The sequence below is a fragment of the Eleginops maclovinus genome, chromosome 20 (assembly GCF_036324505.1).
Source record: "Eleginops maclovinus isolate JMC-PN-2008 ecotype Puerto Natales chromosome 20, JC_Emac_rtc_rv5, whole genome shotgun sequence".
Classification (NCBI taxonomy): domain Eukaryota; kingdom Metazoa; phylum Chordata; class Actinopteri; order Perciformes; family Eleginopidae; genus Eleginops; species Eleginops maclovinus.
The window spans coordinates 13,225,002-13,245,444 of NC_086368.1; the positions used below are offsets into that span (position 1 = coordinate 13,225,002).

The window sequence follows — 20,443 nt, forward strand, 5'->3', positions numbered from 1 at the left end:
TGGTTACAATGTTACCATAGATACAGTGATATACATTAGAAGCTATACTAGCTGCTTAGCAACCATAACCACATTAAGTCATGGAAATTGGTCTGTCTAACTTACAGTAAGTCACTCTGATTCAATTGTAACATTTTGTAGCTATACTTTATTGTTGTTCTTATATCTGTGCATATTTTCGTGTCATGCTTCTGCTGGTGATAATGTTCAGGCTACAGTAATAAGGCCTTTGTGCCTACAATGGGCTATTTTGAACAAGATTGCAAACTTCTTTAACAGAGGTTAGCAGGGACGAATGTAAAGAAAAGAACTTGAGAGGTCATCTGTCAACAGTCTCAGCTCTGGTTATTCCTGCTGTTGTCTTCTGGGCTCATAAAAAGGAATGGGAGGTCATGCTTATAAAAGACTCTTCCTAAGAGGGATAGACGTGCTTTCCTTCCCAGTAATTGGCTGCGGAAACGTAGCGTAATTGCATGTTGCTGTGTTTTAATTAGTGCTGAAGCTTATTGCATGCTACATCCCCAGGTGGCCTGTACATTCAACACAGAAAACTACAATAGCCTCTGCTGGTCTACAGAGAAGAGCTGTGAATCACTGTATATTAGCTGGTTAAAACATCCTCAGTCCACATCCATGAAAACTGCACAAAACTGTCTGTGGGTTGAAGAGAAAGTGATGTACTGTAACTAAAAGAGAAATTATATTTTTTTCAGGACAACTTTTACATAATATTACAAGAAGTACCTTAAATGTGCATTCCTCCAATGTCTGAGCGAGCCAGTTAAGGCACATTTGAAGTGAGAAATTAGTATGTATGAGCATGTGGTCTAGATTTTCAGAAATTGTCAAAATTAGTGTATTAAAGAAGAGAGCTAAAATATGTCCAGTAAATGATCCTTATATACAGCCCTAGTCTGTATTTGATTATGAATATTTCTTATTTTATGTTGTATCATGCAGATGTCAAACATCCAATAGAATTTGTGAAGAAATTTCACACAATTCCAACATCTGTATTTTAAGGGTTCATAACTGTAATACTCCCCTTTGAATAGATTACTGGAGCCTAATCTTGATCATTTTGAACACACACATACACATCAGTTTATCTTTTCCAAGTTCTAAGCTTTTTTATTCAGAACAGAACAGAATAATAACAAAGAATATAGCAATCAATTTACAGCAAATATGTTGAAATGACGTTACCCATACGGACAAATTAAGTCTGCTCACAAAACCCAAATAGGCATTTGTTTTCATGCTTCATTATATATTATAAGGAAAAAAAATGTAAAATGAAGCCCATGTCATGTATAACTAAATGTTGTGTAGGCCATGGGACAATGTAGAAAAAACAGATTCTGATTAATTCATTCAAATGTTGTCTCTCCACAGTTGCCCCGCTGCTTGGTCCTATGCCAGGACTTTGATGTGAGAATCGGGTTGAATGATCATTTCTTTCCAAACCTCTGGGGCACCGCCATACTCCAGATCTGACCGGGGGCAGCCTCCCAATCACGGGAATGCATCTGATCCTCCGAAATGACCTGCCCTCTGGAGCCGCGCCCAAACCTGTGAGGGAAGAGAAACTGTCAGGTACTGATATAATTTAGGTTTGAATGATATTCTATAGATACATTTTTATACTGTGGACCCTGTCTGAAACAAATGCTTACGATAAGGGATAAACATGGAAAAATTAAAAATGAAATCTGAAAATACAGAATAATCAATCTCATTTTGTTCTTGTGTTTGTCAAACAGTAGTAATTCATCAGAAAGGAAGGGTCTGTTACATAGGAGCTAGGTTAATAGTTCAAGTATAATATGTATACCCAATAAGGCTGAGACCACAATTTCAATTTAAAAACATTATCAAATCTTTGCAATAAAAGAGGCGGTTGCCTCCTAAACCACTTTCACTAACAACGACTACAAGCTGGTTTTCTAATGGGTTACATTTCATCTGCATTTGGTGCTGAAGCCACCGTTCAATATTGGCAGGTTGACATAAATCTATTTCAATTTTTAAGCGAAGCGTGAGTATCTTTTTTGATTGGACTGTTGTGGGGATTAAAATAATACATTCAACGGCATCTCCGGAATGTTTAGGAAATTTGGATGGGCGTTTTTTCCCAGTTTTTAAGCAATATTGATAAAATAGTTTCCCTATAGAATATTGAAATGGAACAACTATATACATTATTATATCCTGGGTGATTACTTAAAATGTATTATATATGTTTGATGAATACCGGCTCTCTAATGGCACTGACCTCTGTGGCTGATGGAAGACAGAGTTCCTGGTTTCTCTCTGAGATCCGAGGAGCAGAGCTCTCAGCACCGCGCTCAGCAAACGGTCATCAACGCTGTTATCTGTGTTTTCACTCTCCTGGAGCACAGCAGCATACACACAAACAAATGCAATGCCAAGAATCAAAAAGCTTGAATTCTGTTTCTGAAATAACCCACAAAATATCCTGGAACAACATCAAGACTCCATTCGATTTTGGGTGCAACTATAACCCCAGGGTTTCTTACTCCATTCAGGCAGTTCTGCTACGGCAGAGGACCTTGAGATGTAGATATCAGTGTGCAAATACAGAGAAATGCTTCTCGTGCCCACTCAGATATCCATCCATCCTTATCTTTATGCAAAATAAAACTGGCTTTACAAATCACAGAGGAAACATCTTGTAATTTTCCTCAGTATCTGAATTCCCCTCCTCCTTGTCTGCTCTGTCTGTTGACCTCAGAATATATTATAGTCTATTTCACACTGTTGCATAGAGAGTAACACTATCTGAAATCTAAATGAATTGTGTGATTTCGCTTGTTTCACTTGATAAAAAAGGCTCCAATACCATTTACCCACTTCATCACATGAAGTGCCAGAACTCTGAAAATGTTGCCATGACTTTTTTTTCATTCAGTGTAATTTAGAGCAACAGAAAGATCATATTTCTTAATTAGTTTTATCTGATTAAACTAAAGTTATAAATCCTACCTCACAGTATAATTTTACACATAACCATGTGTGCCTGAGATGTGTCTCAACATTAGATTTATATTTTCAAGTGCCAACATTCTTTTGGCAAATTGTATTGGATTTAACATGAGTTATGGAAGAACACACAACATGGCATAATTCTAATATTGTATGTTTCCTAGCCACAGCAGGATGAACTCAAGACTTAAAAAGCAGTGTGAGTGGTTTGTTGTCTCACCAGCCCCAGCAGGTGGTCGGCCATGTTGTCCTCTGAGTCTGGCAGGATATCATTTTTGTCCAGGCTGCCTTGGACATGAAGAGCCTGACTGACGCCAGCCATCGCCACAACCAGAGCCAGGAGAGTCACCACTGCAGCTGTGTCCATGGTCTCAAACTGAAGAGAGGTCAGATGAATTCTGATGACAGAAGTAGAGGAAGGACTTTGGTTGTCTTTTTTGTTGACTTCCAAAGGGTCTGCTCCTGTGGAGTGAGGAAAGACTTGTCCCGTTGGGGTTAAGTGTCCTGTGAAGTGTCCTGGCTAACTTCAGTGGTGGTAGCATCCTTGCGGGGTCTTATATACACTGCACGGTCACTGGCTGAAAACCCCAGAGAGAGCAAATGGGGACCAAGGGACAGGATAGAGGAAGGCCCAGCCCCCTTATAGGAGACTTAAGCAGGTCCATTTAGCAGGATCAGACCATTAGTGATGACTGTGCACCAGAGTGCATTATTATGCGGCCCTAAGGGTAGTGCAACAACACTCTTCCAGTTATTAAACAGATAAATCCCTGCAAATGGACCCTGATCCATGTTCCCAGTAGTCTTTGTCCTATGTACAGACAAACAGTATGTGAAAACAATCATCACCCACGCAAACAAATGGCAGTTCTAAACAGATTAGTCCAATCAACTTTAGTGATCTAAGGTAACAACGCAATAACGTAATGAACTTAAGAAAACGTAAAACAAAGCAGACGTATAGGAGAATTGCAAAAGAGATGGAGCAACACAATACTGCTTATTAGTTTTGTTATATTTTGTTAAAGAGATAATGATTTTACCCAGAGGATATGTCCAACAATATCCTTTCACACTTTAGAGTTTACAATTATGTGACCGATTATTTCATCAGTGAAGGATTACCCTCACAGTTGTTGACATCACAAATTAATGTAGGCTATCATTATTTCATTTTAGGGATGGTTTGCAAGTGCTGCATCCAGATTATTGAAAATGGTGTATACAAACTCCATTTTCAGCTAAATGGTTTCTTTCATTTTAATTATAGAGTTTATATATCCACTGTAAATGCTTCATGTATGCTCACTCCAAATGGTTATTGGCAGAAACATAAATTACACTATAGTTCAATAGTAGTGTTACGGGTCATCAAAATCTTTGTTTACGCAGTAGAAGAGATGGTTCAATTGGTTTTATCTTTAAACAAATTAAAGGGGATTTAAGAAGGACGCTTATAGCTGAAAGGAAAAGGTTTTTGGGTTTTTTTTTAGCAATGAAGGGAGCCAACATTTAACAATGTTGGCTCCCTTCATTTTGTTAATTTGTAAAGAAGACTTGATTTTATGAGAATGACATGTCTTTATTAATGCTGATGTGTGTGCTTTATCTCTTGCTTTGAATCAGTGTGTGGGAGGGTGTACTCTGTGTGTGATTATGTTGAGTTATAATGAGTTACTTCCCCAATACATGAGGAGACAACAGATTTGACTCATCAAAGTGCTTAATGGGTGACAATCCGCTTAGACAGCAACACACACACACACACACACACACACACACACACACACACACACACACACACACACACACACACACACACACACACACACACACACACACACACACACACACACACACACACACATGTACACATGTCCCTGTATAACCGCCATGGCAACCAGGATGACATCTGAAGAATTCTTAAGGGAATTAGTTTTCATCCCTCTAATAAGATCATAAGAGAAAAGAGAAAATCTAATTGAGTCACTCTGATGCGATCATAACATTTATGTTTAGTGTGTGATGTTTTCCTTAAGATCAAGCTCAGAAACACATAATATAATATAAGAAACTAGCCACTATAGTTACACCGGTAACCAATGTCATTGCTACAAAGTCTGCTCCTATGATGCATCTTTTGTGTTTAATTGTGTTTGACACAGTTAAAGAGTTTTTTGATTCTGTTGAAGCAATGAAGATAAAGTGGTTAGGTGTTTCTAAAATTCTTCTACTTCATTTGTGTAAATTGGGAGCAATACAAATTGAAACCCCTTATATATAATGTAACAGCTTCAATTATATTTTCATTTCATTTGTTATAATAATTAACACAATAACAAATCAATATAATCATTGTAAAGGTAAGATTTCTCGTAAATTGTTTTAACTTCTAATTGACAGATGATAGTAGAGAAAGTGGGGAGAGAGGGGTCTATATGTCGGATATAGGTCCCAAGAATGTCCACTTGATGTTGTTACTCCAAATAAATGTATATCTGTAACCAAGCTTTTGCACATGCTATTATGTGGTACATAATTACTGTTTGTCATTCATTTGTATTTGCTTACTATGAGTTTTGGCATTTCCTTCGATCACACTGTAGGTTTATATTGATTTGTCTCAGGTAGGTTCAATCTAATATCAATCAAACATTTAGTCAACATAACCTAATGTCCCTTTAATTGTCTTATTTCTTATTGCAGTAAAATGAATGTCCGACAATTAAACAGCTTGAAACAAACAAACTTGTGTAAGGTACTCGAAAAATGTTTTGTCGTTGATCCGCTTTAAACATAAAGCTGAAGGATAGAAAATCTAGAGTGTAGAATTCAGAAATATATTTATTTCTATCCAACCCAGGTCATGAGAAGGTCGAACACCTACTGGTTCAGCCTTATGTAGCTGCTGGTATTTTGACTGTAGAAACCATGTATTACCACTTTAATTATCATGCTTCCATGTTAAAACAGGAAATGAGCTGAGGATTCAAAGCTTTGTCAGTCTAACCTCGGGTTGACCTGGCTGTTAAATTATTTTATGGACAAGAGCAGAGTCTGAGCTGGCCTGTGATATATCCTGACGATGGTTTCTGTTATCACCTGAACTTACCTCTATCAGTTTCTATTCCCCTGATTTTTTTTCATTTTAATCACACACACACACACACACACACACACACACACACACACACACACACACACACACACACACACACACACACACACACACACACACGATATTTATATTCTTATTTATTTTCATTGAAATTAGTACTTGTGCTGAGAATTGTCCCCGCTGATTTGACACATTAATGTCTCGTTACGAGGTGATGGGCGGGATAACCATAGAAATAAGGAACACAATAATGCACATTCAACTTGTGCCAGTTTTTAATATTGTCTTGAAATGTTTTTGTTCCATCCTTTAAATGGCAACATTTACATACTATCAGTATTCATTTATTTTGTGTGTCATACACAGTCCATTTTATTTTTGTATAAACAATAATAAATAGTACAGAGAACAGGTTTCTTTTGTTTTCCAGACGTTTGCCTCCCTCCGGTGTTCTCTGAATGAACTGCAGGCTAACCAGTAACCGCTCACTGATCTGGGTGACTGCAAGGTGTGAAAAAAACAAAGCAATATCAAATTGGTTTATTTTGTTTCCTTTTATTTTATTTACAGTGTTAAACAGTGCAGCCAAACATAAAATAAATAAAACATTTTGTCATGACCAAAAAAAGGGCCGCGGGGTGGGGGTGGGGGTCAGGACAGCAACAGGAGCTTCATGCAGCTAATACAAGATTGTCCAGCAATACCTTCAAAAAAAAAAAGCTGACTTTTCATGCTTTACAGCGACTTCATCGACCCATATTAGATCCAAAAAAAGTGTTTTTTGCTCCTTGCCGACGTGTCCTGTTCTTCTTGAAATCTTCTTTCCTTTCTTCATGTTGTTTAAGTGTTAGAGGGATTTTTATTTATCCAGAGGTGTCAGACACTTTTACAACAAGGCACTTGTACACAGTTAGAAATGTCAGTACTGAAATGAATGTTCCATCTTACTCCGACTGCTGTGACTAGAGTACAGTACCAGGAACAACGCAACAAGCAGGTTAATATAATCCAACAAGGACGTTTTATAACTATTTATACAAAGGTAATGGTGCCTTCTGGTGAAATGTTTTTACATTTCAGTCAAAAAATGAATGAAGTTGTTGAAAACGTTATGATAATAAAGTATCTCATTCACTCATACATTATAGGGCGTCATTTGAGACCACGTTTTCACACACAATCATTTTATAAACTGGTGTATTAATTGAAATGCTTACACTGTAAATGTGCAGACCATATTTTAAATATTGCTCTGCTTCATTACATATTTGATTTCCATGCGGCTGCAGTGCTATGGGCGTGGCTGTTATAGGTTGTATTGTTCTTTTTCAAGTTCACTCAGGCAGTATCCTATTGATGAGCAGTAAATTTGACTGACATAAAAAAAAAAAAATTGACGTAAAAAGGCCTTTCTTTTCCTTGACACATTCTGCAACATAAAACTTCACTGATATCTTACATACTGACATGTTTACAATGTCCACCAGTGCTAAACAAAATCCTCAAAAGTCATTTATATAAAAAAGAAGCATTTTTTCATTGCCTATAGTAATTGTCAGTCTTACAGTAGTTATGGCAAAAAGTAGTCTTCGTCACGGCAGTGTCTTCATCGACAATGTATAGTGTGTGTGTGTGTGTGTGTGTGTGTGTGTGTGTGTGTGTGTGTGTGTGTGTGTGTGTGCGTGTGCGTGTGCGTGTGCGCGCGCATCTAAGATTATAGCCTACTGTATGTTTGTGCATTCATGCATGTCCTCGAGTTGTGATTTTCTGTCCTCATGAAAACAGTGAAGTCCATGTGAGCTTACTTCTGAAGGTTAAGTATTTTGAGCTGCTGGACTGGTTCTGATACTGTTGTTGGCCTGCAGTATTAACTGTAACACACTGATATAAATGCACAGAGTAATTAAACTATGCAAGGCCAGCCATCAGTGAGCTACAGAGAGTATAGATCCAGTCACAGTGTAACAGGCCATAAGTATGCAAGTACTGACACAGTACAGAGTGCACAATCTCAGTTCTCATATTCCTCATGTTTTTAGTTTGTTAGTTCCAATGCAAAGACAGAATGAGTGCCACACATGTGATTTGAAATATTTCAGTCAGTCAGTGCTTCAAAGCGAGTTATGAGGTCCGGTCGCTCCAGTGCGTGGCCCATTCCTTTTTATGGACAACTCCCGACTTCTCAGTCTGGAACTGTGGCCGGTCCTCGCGAGGAATCTTCACCGCGTGGTACTGAGGCAACTTGTCTTTGTAGTGGGCCCGCTGGAAGAAGCCACACTGTGGCAGATAGATAAAGAAAGGAAGGGAGAGACAGAGAGACGGTACAGAAGGATACAACAAATTAACTGATGTCATATACTGTATAGTGATTGGAAATTGCACACAAATTGCATGCATTTGTGTATTATTATATAATTTGGGTCATTTCAAATATCGTGCAAGAGACGTAAGAGGCGTACAAAATGTAATTAGTTCCATTAAAGTTGAATCTTGGAATTCATCTCAGATGGATAAAAAGTCTGAAAATCTGATGACCTTGTGCAGTTAAAGTGACATATTAATTTTAAAAAAGCACCCAAAAGCACATCCACATGCTCCATATTTCAATCCCTTAAGTGTCCGTGACTAACACCCAAACACGCTGCCATCAAGAAGAAGAGCCCACTTGTGAACAAAAACACCGTAAGATGTTAATGACAACTTTAACTTTTAACACCTGAAAATAAGGCAGTTGGTCATGATATGTCAAACAGGAGTGTTAAGATATTGAAAAGCACATTGACCAGCACATCACAAAAATGACTAATCTCCATAGACCGGTGCCTTAGTGAACATAAAGTGTAGATAATTAATCTGCCACGTCAACAGCAGAGGCACAACACACAGCACAGCACGCATCTGAAAAGCTTTGACAGCGAGATGAATGGATGGTGTTCATAGGCACAAATAAAAAATAAAAATCAATGCTAAATAGCAAGAGTATTTTTTGAATTAATTTGTGCCAATGTGTGTCAATATTTCACACTGAAATGAACACCATCAGCCACATCATAGTGCACAACACAGCCATTGTGGGTAAATGTTTTACCGCATGGAGGAAGAGGAGGAGGGGAGAGCAGGCCAGAATGAAATATTTCTTAATATTATAGTTCTGATGCCTGTTTCTCCGCCTCCGAGGGTTGGACGCCCAAATGGGCGCGGTAGTACTCGGTGTCATAGTGCTGGCGCCGCTCATTGCGCTTGAAGAAGCCACACTGGGCAACAGATCACAGGGAAAGTAAAACAGTGGGGGAAACAATGGGAAAAGAAAAAGGAAGGGGATTTAAGGATAGCAAGTACCCAGATTGACATCACAAACAAAAAGAGATGACACAGAGGACAAACAAAAGAGGAAAGGAACAGATGAGAATGAGCTGGAAGGAATAAAATGATTAGGACAGAATAAAGCTGGAAGAAATAATTGGACTACCGTGGAAATTAATGAGGAAAAAGACAAAGTAATGACCAGTGAGGTGACAGGGATGAAGTCGTTCAATCAAAACGCCTCTTATGTGTACGGTATGCTGAATGTGAATACAGTATAATCAAGAAAATGTATATAAAAATCGGTTTAGGACTTTGACACACAGGGCAAAAAACATGTGTGTCTTTGTGTGTTTGAGTTACCTTCCACAGTATGCAGACTAACAGAGTCAGCAGCAGGATGCCTGCCAGGACAGCTATGAGTATGATCCACCAGGGGATCCAGTACTGATCAGCAAGACCCGGCTCAGGGTAAATCATTACTGGAACCTGGAGAGGAAGAAAAAACGCAATCAATAAAATTCAGAATTAAAAGGAAAAGAATAGATATACTACACCTCAAGCCTCAGTTCACATATATTTGTTATGATAAAAGTTTGAATAAAATAAAATAAGCATAAATGCTCTATAAGCTGATGTGTGTTTAGTACCTGTGCAGCAGCGTCCTTGAGGACCAGGTGTTTGATGCTGGACTTCACAGTGATGTTGGCTCTGACCAGCAGCTCCAAAGCACTGACCGCTGAAAAATCCTGACAGACAGAGACAGGAAGAATGTATAAGAAGTATTTAATAATACATACAGGAACTATGAGTATTACTATTCTTTTGTTCATTCAGAACAGAAAGCTCCCAAACGTTTTTTTATTTCTTTTAATAATTTAAGTAAATGCTAGTTCATAGAATGTATTTTTTCCTACTGTTGTTTGGACCTTCATCATATAACGTGAACGATGACAACATTTTTTAAAATAAGACTCTTGTAAAATAAGGAATCATCTGCAGCGACATCTTCATCCATTTATGTGGAGATAAGATATACTACAAAAGAAAACTGCCCACTAAAAATAATTATTGGATGTTTAAAGCAAAAACATGTTGACTGTATATTTCTTGTCACTCTTGGATCTCCACTGATTTTTATCAGCAGCTGCCGGTGACTCAGTGGTCAAAGCTGACAGCTGTGTTCACAGTTTTCCTACTGCCTTCACATCAAAGCTCGTGTTAATCATCCTGTAAATTCACTTGCTGCAGTCCTCATTCATTCACTTCACATGTGACTGCCAGCAGCAGCTGCAAACAACTGGAATGAGCTGGAGAGTAATGTGCAGTGAGGTGCAGATGTAATGAGGACAGGTTTTTTTATTTACCTCTATAAAGCTGCTGTTCCACAGTCTGGCGTGGACCTTGAGGACAGCCTGACCAGAGAAGCTGTGGAGGGGACACTGCAACAGGACACAGCGAGCGGACCCCAAGAGACAGTCCTGGAGAAAGAAAACACAGCTTTAGCACTCTAGGATTTAAATGAACTAGTGACAGTTGAAGGCAGCAATATTTTCCTTTCCCTCTTACAAGTTTGAGCGACTTGCGTCTCTCTGAAGCTGCCACAGCTGGTGTGGTTCGTCTCACGCTGCCTTTGGTCATCATTGGACCTTCCTCCTCTGGGTGGGAGCGGCGCGTTCGCCCAGCCTTGTGGAAGTGACACACACATACAAGCAGGGATGAATCAGCCTTGTTTGATGAGTTAAACGTGACATGGACATGAGTACAGGAGGTAAATGTTCCAGTCATGACAATGACACATTAGTTTACAGATGCATCCACAAATCTACTTTTTAAATGCTTTACTTAAACTTGATGGAATGTTTTTGTCATCTAACAAATGTATTTGATTTTAAGCAGAAACTATTGAATTTAGAGAATGTAGATCAAATTGAGTTTTTCATTTGCATTGTGTTCTTAATGGCAAACCACCAACTTACAATAATAAAAAAATCGAATGCACCTTCTTTGGCCATACAAGTGGATGCAGATTGACTGTGCTGTCTTAATTGGTGGTTTCGTATAGATTTCCTTCGAATGGGTCAAATAAACTGTGCTCTGCTTACCCTTATATTAACAATCTGTTGGAGTCTTGTAGGTAAGGAGCTGGCTAGTTTCAGAGGATTAAATGCCCCTGTTGAGGTGCACTGTGTTTCTGGGTGACCCTCAAACATCAAGCTTGCCGGATACAGGAGCCATTTTTCATTGGCTAGCTCGTAAGGCCACATGATGTTGAGGAAGGCTGAACCAAGCGTCTGCAGAGCTGGTCCGGTATTAGCCACCTGATGCAAAGAAAATATAAAAGAGATAAAATCAGGATGTTGGACTTCTTTCAGCATTGATGCCAAGCGCACACACACACACAGACACACACACACAGACACACACACACACACACACACACACACACACACACACACACACACACACACACACACACACACACACACACAAGTTCCTCACCACAAACTCAAAGTCCACAGTGCTGCCGATGTCCTCCAGACTGGCCATGGCACTCTCTCCCCTCACTGTCCCGCTGAAGAACAGCTGGTGAGGACGAGCAAGCCTACAGTATAACACGAATACATCACGGGTCAGGCAGCTGCACACACTCACAGAGCTGCATACAGCATATTGAAACAGCAGCCCTTTGATTGGCCAGTAAACACAAAACCATGCATGCATTGCACAGAAGACTTCAGTTTCAGTTCATGATGAGATCAGAAAGTTTCTAAAAAAGATACCTCATATTCCAAGCTAGATTTTGTGGAATTTGATCCACAGAATATCTAGAATATACATTGTAAACATTACATAATAAGGCTGACACATAATAAAATAACTTTAGAAAAAGCTAAAGAAAAACAAGGTGATGATGTGGATGTTAATAGCATGAGTAAGCTAAACTAAGATAAAGCAACCTCCTAGCCTCATACAGGTTTAACAGAGATGGAGAATAAAATAATAAAATGTTTTACTCACCCACTGACAGACAGAGGGAGCTCTATCACAACTCTAGCAAAAGCTGTTACTGGTTCCAGATCGGGCTGCTCACTGATACTGAGGACAAAAACAACAAAAAACTGTGATCAAAGGATTCTTTGGTCTGAACAGGTAAAATATTGGCGCTTATATAAAGCTTGATGTGAGTGAAATATGATGCTTTTCCATCATGTTGTCAAGAGAACATTTTAGAGGACTTACGTTGTCAAAGAGAGATCTGCTGTCAACTCAGTGGTCTCAATTGTGATGTTCGATGTGCTCAAGTTGATGGAGAATTTAAGCTGAAATAGCAACAAATTAAATATAAATAATATATAACAATAAGAACACATAATTTCTCTTAATGCTGAAATTATAAAAATTATCCTCATTATAAATTATGAAAATATATGAAATTATCTAACAACAATATATATTTTATACCACAAGTCACTTGTTTTTTTCCTGATTTCTCTCCATTTCCAAAACGTTTTTTTGCACTTTTGGTTTTATTACACATTGGTCGTTTAGAGTTGAATGGGTTGGAGACAGGTGACAACATGAAGCAAAGGGCCCTGTGTCGGAATTCACACGATTTTGAATTCATACCTTAGTGTCTCGTTTCACAGGGTTTCCCAGGTCACATTCAACTTGGGAGCCATTCTGGTTTGCCTGGCATCTTATCTACAGACAGATAACAAATTTAAAAAACACTATCAGCAAAAACAGATATCCAAACATACTTGTTCTTAATAGAGCAGATACCTGTGGTGGGATCCTGGAGCCGGCATAAGACAGAGAGTTGGGAAGGGTGATGAGCAGCTGAGCAGCATGGGCGTCGTCTCCGTCCTCCTCGGGGTTCTGAGGGTCAGAGGGCATGTTGGTGACAGTGATCTCCAGCACCACCAGCCGCTGGTCTGACAGAGAAAACACCTGCACTTCATCGTCATCTCTACATGAAAAGAGAGGGGGAAAACACATTGTAAGTAGTGTAAGGCAAAGAGCAAATGTTTGTGGTTGTTCAGCACTAAAACTGAAAACACAATTTGTGCACACATTGATACAACAGACACACATGATCGTTTGTGTTAGGGTCCCTAGGCAACAGTCTAGCCCACACAGAGTGGGCTGGGCAGACACTAACTTTGGCAGTGGGGTGAAGAGGTCGGAGGTCAGGGGTCTTGTTCCAAACTGGTAGCTCAGCTTCAGGTTGCTCTGGCAGATCTTGTCGCTGCCGCATCCTTCTCGCAGGAAGTTCACCTTCAGAGTGTAAATGAGGAAGAGGTAAGATGCTTAACAAAACACAAACTACGTCTACGGTCAGGTTTTTAATACAAGATTACAGTATAGTAAATGCTGAAATGTGTTTATTATATAAAATGTTTTGACTGAAATAACAGCTGAAAATGGAGCAAATAATACATTTGAAAGTATATTTAATTTTGGGGGGTTTTGAATGTTGGGAGGAACATTCAAGACATTCAAAGCAGTTGCCTTTGTCTGACAAAAGAAGTGATTGAGAAAAATGTATATTTTTGGTAAATGTTAACAGTTTGCAGCCCTAGTTGTATTACACGGTTTTAATCATGATGCATAAAATATCTCTAAAGCAGCGAACATTTGGGGTTCAAGGGAGAAAAACAAATTAAATAAATGAAGCAATACATGTTTACCAAGTATGAGTCCACATGTTTCTGAAACAAAATGTCATTCTGCATGTTTATCCATGTTAATGTTTTAAACAGAAATTAAATTGTCAGCTAGGTTTGTTTATTTGTTTCTTTCATATCCCTTAACAAGTCGGATTTATTTTGAATAAAATTGTTGATTGGAATTGTTTCATAAATCTCTACTTCTGTATAAGGTAATCTACAGGCAAGTGTGGCCCATTGAAATAGATCCGGACCATGAAATACTTGAGCTTCTTTTTTGTTACTGACCTCAGAGTGCAGCATATTGGACGGAGAAAGACTCAGCACAGGCGCCAGCTTCTCCAGCCTCTTGGCACCAGAGTGTCTGCGTGGTGGCACAGGCTTGATCGTGTGGGTTATCGCCAATGAGATGGGGCGCAGTTTATCAAGGATGTTATCCTGTATGGACAGAGATTTGAACCAAATGTTATGGATAATAGAAATATCTGGTCAAAGAGTTTGTCTATGGCATTTAAACTTTATAGTAAAAATATTGAATGTATCCTGATGTTTTTTGTCTGGACAACACAAAAAGATCAAAGTCACTGACATGGAGCTGGAAGGTAGCCGTGGTGCACACAGGGTGACGCTGCCGATGGAGCTCCACCTCTTCTGTCTGAGTATACTCCGGCTCCAGGGAACTGCGTCCTAGGAAGTTAACACGGTGTGGGAGGCCCAACTTCCTGCGCTCAGTGTCAGCTTCAAAGTGTACTACCAGGGCTTGATGGGAGTAAAATGAAGGGAGGTGCAACAAGAGAGATAGAGGGATGGAAAAAATGTCAGCACACACATAGAGCTGTTAAAGAGTCCACCAGGGACAGAACATAGATGAAACCCCATCAGAGGGAATACAGTATTACACAGCTGTGATTTTTATCAAAATAAAGTCTAATGTTACTCCAGAGATAAGGTTACTTTCACTGCAAATAGAAAATTACTTCTGTCCCACTTAAGTGACAAACAAAAATGGTCTTGGACAGCGAGGTGTGACTTACTAATGTGTGGAGAGTAGTGTTCTGGGTGGGCTGTGAAGGTGAAGCAGGCCTTGACCTCCACGCTAGAAAAAAAAGAAGACGTGGAAAGAGGAATATGGGTCGGTGGGTGTTACAGTTTTTACCAATAGAAAAGTTTAAGATGATAGAATATTTAGAAAAAAATCATAATTGAGAAGAAGAATTTGTCCAAATATAAACTCTTACCAGGCTCCCTCTCTGCCCTTGCAGTTATGCTGCTCCAGATCAATGTACTGAGGGTTGATAGATACTTCTCTGAGCACATGGATGACTGGGCGAGACCTTGGGTAAAAACAAAAACACAAGAGATGTGTCAGGTAGAACACATTATGACTTAATTGTAGTTTCATTCTTAAAAAACTGATAATAAATATGAAAGGTCTATGATAGCAGTGTCTGCCTAAATTTGGAATTGATCAGATGTATCAACAACAGGAAATTTAACATTGAGTTTTCATGTTATGTTATTACAAATTAAAGCAGCTTGTTCTGTTTTTCTAAATAAATCTCACCTGAACAGAACCACTGAGTCATTAAGAGAGCCCACAGCAATATCTGGGTAATGGTTAATGTCAATATCCAATCCGCCTGAGATGGAGTATCCAAATCGTCTCACATCAAAGTCACGACCATCCAGCACCTGATGGTATAAAAAAAGATCATTCATCATAGTTAAAGATTTAAAAACTAATAAATAAACCAAGTCTACCATATAATGATACAACCTTTGCTTTAGGTCCTAATGTGTATTGCACTTTTCATTTTTTATATATTTTCATATGTCCTTTTTAATTTCTCCGTTCATTCCTAAACTGTTGTCTAAAACTCACCTGAGCTGGCTTGGTTTCAATTCCAGCATCTGAGCCTCTGTAGATGAAAACTTTGCCATCGCCATCAAACGGTGCCCCCACAGCAATATCTGAAAAGATATGGAAATCATTGTTAAAAACAAACCTTCATTAAGTTAGATACTTCTTTCTATTATTATATTTTATGTGAAACTGAATTAAAGTAGCAACAGCAGTGGCAGCACTAACTTTTGCATGTTTTTACCGTATCCTAATATCTTAAAGTTCTGACTTAGATTTGTCAGTTGTTTTTCAATACACATACTTAATGTCAAACTCAATGCATACTTTAATGTTGTATGAGATTTTGGGTTGTTCTCACCTCCGTACCCGTCCTGGTCCAGATCACCGATGTTGCTGACTACCATTCCAAACATGGAGTCGTAGGTCCCATTGAGACGGATGGGTCGAGAATGATCGTCCCAGTGACCGAAGGGGTTCAGGTACACGTACACAGCCCCACCAATCTCTGCCTTACGGTCAAAGAAATTAGGAGCTCCAACAATCAGGTCGGTCCAACTAGGAACAGAAACAAAGAATCAGAAAATGTATATTAATTAGATTTCAAAGAAGCCAACAGAACCTCCTATCCAAGACCTCTGATTTACAACCTGTATAATAGGATGCATTGTCATAAGTTGAACTACTAAAAATGATATAAAGTTCTTAAATTAGCTCCACCTCACCCATATGGTAAAGTATTGTAATATAAATAAATCTTCGATGATTTGGAAATTAAAGGGTCGTTTTTAATTAGTATCTTTTAGTCTTAATGTAAATCAGCTGAACATATTTTAATTTAAAAGTGAAATTGACCTGAATACTTCTTCAACAACTGACCCCCCTTATCTATTCACCAATTAACATCCAGCAATTCCTCACCCGTCCCGGTTCAGATCCGTTGTAGCAACAGAGTACCCAAATGAAGATGCCAGCTCCTCTCCCCAGATGATGTGCTGTGGCACCAGCCGGTACACGTTGTCTTTTTTTAGCAGCACCACTGCCCCTGTGTGATTGGCCCGAGGTGCACCTGCCACAAAGGTCAGGTCCCTGAGGCTTATTATCCCCATGGCAGAGTCCACAGAAAACCCTGGAAGATGTAGTATTAGTATTAGTATTGAGCTCAGAGACTCTCCTCTCTGTGTAGAATATTCTGCTCATCGTCTTACTAATGAAATTGTGTGCCTTAAGTGACTATTGATTTTATGCCAAACTCATGATGGGTGTAAATGTCCTATGTGCATGTGTTTGAAGGCGCATGTAGTTGGAGGCCTGTGATTGGTTGTGTGTTCACTGGTAAGAGCAGAAAAGGCGGGTTGTGATTAAGAGAGGGGAGATGTATTGGGCTTTGCCTAATGTCTCATGGGATTCATGATGCTACTGTTCTGTATCAGTGCCTCAAGTGAAGGCAGGATGTAAGTAGTGTGGGTGGACATTAATCAGATTTATAACCTCAAGCATCCCTTTTTATATGGAAGTGTAAGTGTTCATGTGTGTGTGTCTCTGTGTGTGTAGAGGAATGTGTGCTCGCATATAAATCAGATGTAGCAATGTAGACAAGTGAAAAGGGGAGGGCTTTATGTGTGAGAGTATTAGCTTCTTGATAAATTGTGAGATATTCTTATAAAGCTGTGAAAAATAGCACATCATATCAAACATTTCACCTAAACAGAAGCAACCACATGCATTTGCCTCAGTTGTTTCAAAACATGCAGAGGATAGAGTGTGAAATAATCTATAATAACATGAGGGGGGGCATCTGTTAGTGCTGCGTAAACATGCAGGGGGAGACAGGATAAACAGTGAGCAGCTCCAGGGTGGAAGGTGAGGAATGCAACACTACATCACAAGTCCTGTAGAAAACCACGGACAAAATGTGATGCTTTTCCACACAGGGCAGCTCTATAAAACTAAATGGGGAATAAAAGCTTTAGGCAGTAAAAGGTTTCTAAAAGGCCCCCTACAGGTATTTAAACAAACATGTTGTGTATGGTATATATTGTTATTCTGTCCTTCAGTACTACTTTGTATAATTTACTGCCTTCTATTGTATGGCTTATTTCATTTATTTCTTTATGCTACACTAATGTAATGATTTGAAGTGTTTATAAATTGCGTGTTGCTGGAAACGCTGCAACTAATGCTGCTTTAATTTTTGTGAGCCAGATCTGTTTGCGTAAATATTTGGTTTCACTTTAAATGGTTTAAACTATTGCTTTTTTTTAGAAACACTTACTTATTCCCATCCTTTGGAAGGTGCGTCCTTAATACCCAATATTTAGTTATACATAACCTTGTCTTTACAACTAGCAATAATATATACTTTTTTCCCAATTTTATTATCAGTGCATCCTCCGAGCACAGTTTGACATTTATTTTTAATTTGTAGGGTACTGCCTTGTCACAGCGGCAATATCTATCAATTGTTGAAATTATGTATTTACTCTTCACTCTACCATTTGCTTATTCTTCAGTTTAATCCTTGTAAATACATTTTTAGTTTTCAAATTGCTAGGAACAATTATGTTTTTTCCTTTTTTGGGGGTAAAACAAGCTAAATAAAGTCAAAACTATATTTAGTAAAGATCATGAGCATGAATATTGCTTTGACCAGAGCAGTAGATGAAATTGTACGGGATCAGACTGTATTTTCTCACGTCTATCTTTGTAAATGAAAAACTGGACCACCATTGTTGCACTTGGATGCAGCATTAGACCTCCATTTGACCTGCAATAAACAAGATTTTATTTTCTATTCTCTCTGAAAGGTTTTGATTTGGCCTTGGTGGAGGTAAAAAAGGATGGAGGCTTTTATACAGCTCTTTGTAACATAATTTATGGTTGAAGCCACTGTATATGAAAACAGAATCCTTTGATAAGTCGGATTCAAAGATTGTTAGGAAATAATATCATCATGAATAGCTAAACACTGCCTCTATCATTTTAGCATGCAAAGGTGTGGCAAATCATCTGGTTAGGATCAATGGGAGCATGTGAGTTATAAATGAAGGCTAAAAGGTCATGTGGGAATTAGCGTTGTCTAGGAGACGGTTCAATGTGGAGAGCGGGAGGGTAAGCAGGCTTGGAGGTATGTGAATGAAGAGATTGATGGTAGATCCACACACTTAGTCAAAAGTAATAACTGGAACAATAACAATAAAACAGCTTGTGTTAAGCAGGCGAAGAGTCTTTACACATGGACACTAAATACCTAGGGATTTGTAATATATTGTAAAAAACAGTCTTTACTCCACCAATTGGATCCAGACTCAAAGATCTCAACAACCTTTGGATGAGTAGCCATTTTTAAATACATTCATGGTCTCCAGAGGATAATGGATTAATGGTTTGGAATGAAATGCATCTGCAATTATTATATTGATGCTTTGAAAATGTGTTCACACATTCTTGATACCCTCAGGATTAACAGTAATAATGTTGGTGACCGAAACCTCCCAAACAAATGACATTCCCTTCATCCTCAGCTGTACTTTATTTTTAGAGCTAATGTTTTTAGAGCATGCCAACACACTAAACTAAGAAGATGAACGATGTAATCATTATACCGGCTAAACTACCCCTTCGCCAAGTACAGACTCTGAGAGCTGCTAGCATGGAGGTACAGTCTTTGTTTTGTTTGTTAGTTGAACTTTTCGGTATCATTAAAGCGATTTAGTAAAACTATGACTTACAAGAAAACCACCACCAACTGGAAAGCTTCGTACCCACACACATGCAGACTGACTGAACACACTACAGACAACAGATATCTACAGACAGAACAGACAAACACCCCGATGCTACTCAAACAGACAACCATCTAATTGCCATTGTCAAATCAGAAAGCTATAAACAGAAGTAAAAAAATAATCAAACCAAAAAATGAAAAGACATTAAATTATAGTAATTATAATAATATTTTTACAGTGGAAAAAATGCATTTTTAGATGGCTGTCTCTTTGTAACAGTACAGGTGATGAGGTCCCATGTAGTACATAAATTACACACTAAAACACTTTCTGGAATTAGCAGAAAAGATTGAGACGAAGACGGAGGAGGAAGGTCGTACTACTTTTACTACAAGCCCAATCCGGTCCAAACTAAAACACTGCACGCCTACAAACCTAAGTAGCTATTATGAGCTACATCCTCAAACGCTGTAGGCCGGCTGGAGGGCTCCAGAGTTTTGTACAGCAGTGCATCTTCAATGGGGCTAGCCAAGAACAAGAGCCCTATGGCCCAAGACAGGAAAAGAAAGACAGAAAGAAGAACAGAAGGACGAGTGTAGGAGGGGAGTGATGGGGTGGTGAAATGGGAGAGGGAGGGGAAAGAGAGTGAAAAGAGAGGAAAGATGGGGGAGAGGGAGGTGCAGGTGAGACAAGCTGTGATTGATTGGTGTTTTGTCTTTGAGGTGCCGCAGCGGTCCTGCAGAACTGCTGGGTA

At 38.9% G+C, this 20,443-nt stretch overlaps 2 protein-coding genes across 4 annotated transcripts in view; both read right to left on the reverse strand.

Annotated features, from left to right (window-relative positions):
• Window positions 1-1,221: 1,221 nt before the first annotated feature.
• Window positions 1,222-3,519, reverse strand: npffl (neuropeptide FF-amide peptide precursor like). The gene is made up of 3 exons (XM_063911859.1): window positions 3,227-3,519; window positions 2,276-2,391; window positions 1,222-1,572 (listed from the first exon to the last, which is right to left on the reverse strand). Exons 1-3 carry the CDS (start codon window positions 3,371-3,373, stop codon window positions 1,452-1,454), a joined length of 384 nt encoding a protein of 127 aa, XP_063767929.1. The 5' UTR covers window positions 3,374-3,519; the 3' UTR covers window positions 1,222-1,451.
• A 3,603-nt stretch (window positions 3,520-7,122) lies between these two features.
• Window positions 7,123-20,443, reverse strand: part of itga7 (integrin, alpha 7) — a 28,792-nt gene continuing 15,471 nt past the window's right edge. Inside the window, exons 6-26 of one of the 3 annotated variants that reach the window (XR_010168267.1) lie at window positions 16,883-17,090; window positions 16,323-16,519; window positions 15,983-16,071; window positions 15,665-15,792; window positions 15,339-15,434; window positions 15,135-15,196; window positions 14,690-14,859; window positions 14,389-14,538; window positions 13,593-13,708; window positions 13,214-13,400; window positions 13,058-13,132; window positions 12,671-12,750; window positions 12,449-12,526; window positions 11,930-12,032; window positions 11,533-11,748; window positions 10,997-11,113; window positions 10,795-10,908; window positions 10,078-10,176; window positions 9,791-9,916; window positions 9,213-9,378; window positions 7,123-8,401 (exon numbers count right to left, since the gene is read on the reverse strand). Coding sequence is in view for 2 of the 3 variants with exons in the window: in XM_063911718.1 (XP_063767788.1) it covers window positions 8,246-8,401; window positions 9,791-9,916; window positions 10,078-10,176; window positions 10,795-10,908; window positions 10,997-11,113; window positions 11,533-11,748; window positions 11,930-12,032; window positions 12,449-12,526; window positions 12,671-12,750; window positions 13,058-13,132; window positions 13,214-13,400; window positions 13,593-13,708; window positions 14,389-14,538; window positions 14,690-14,859; window positions 15,135-15,196; window positions 15,339-15,434; window positions 15,665-15,792; window positions 15,983-16,071; window positions 16,323-16,519; window positions 16,883-17,090; window positions 20,125-20,232 (2,675 nt within the window). In the remaining variant the exon portion in view is untranslated. Of the gene's footprint in view, window positions 8,402-9,212; window positions 9,379-9,790; window positions 9,917-10,077; window positions 10,177-10,794; window positions 10,909-10,996; window positions 11,114-11,532; window positions 11,749-11,929; window positions 12,033-12,448; window positions 12,527-12,670; window positions 12,751-13,057; window positions 13,133-13,213; window positions 13,401-13,592; window positions 13,709-14,388; window positions 14,539-14,689; window positions 14,860-15,134; window positions 15,197-15,338; window positions 15,435-15,664; window positions 15,793-15,982; window positions 16,072-16,322; window positions 16,520-16,882; window positions 17,091-20,124; window positions 20,233-20,443 lie in introns of all 3 variants that reach the window. The other 2 variants (XM_063911718.1, XM_063911717.1) reach the window with 2 other exon arrangements.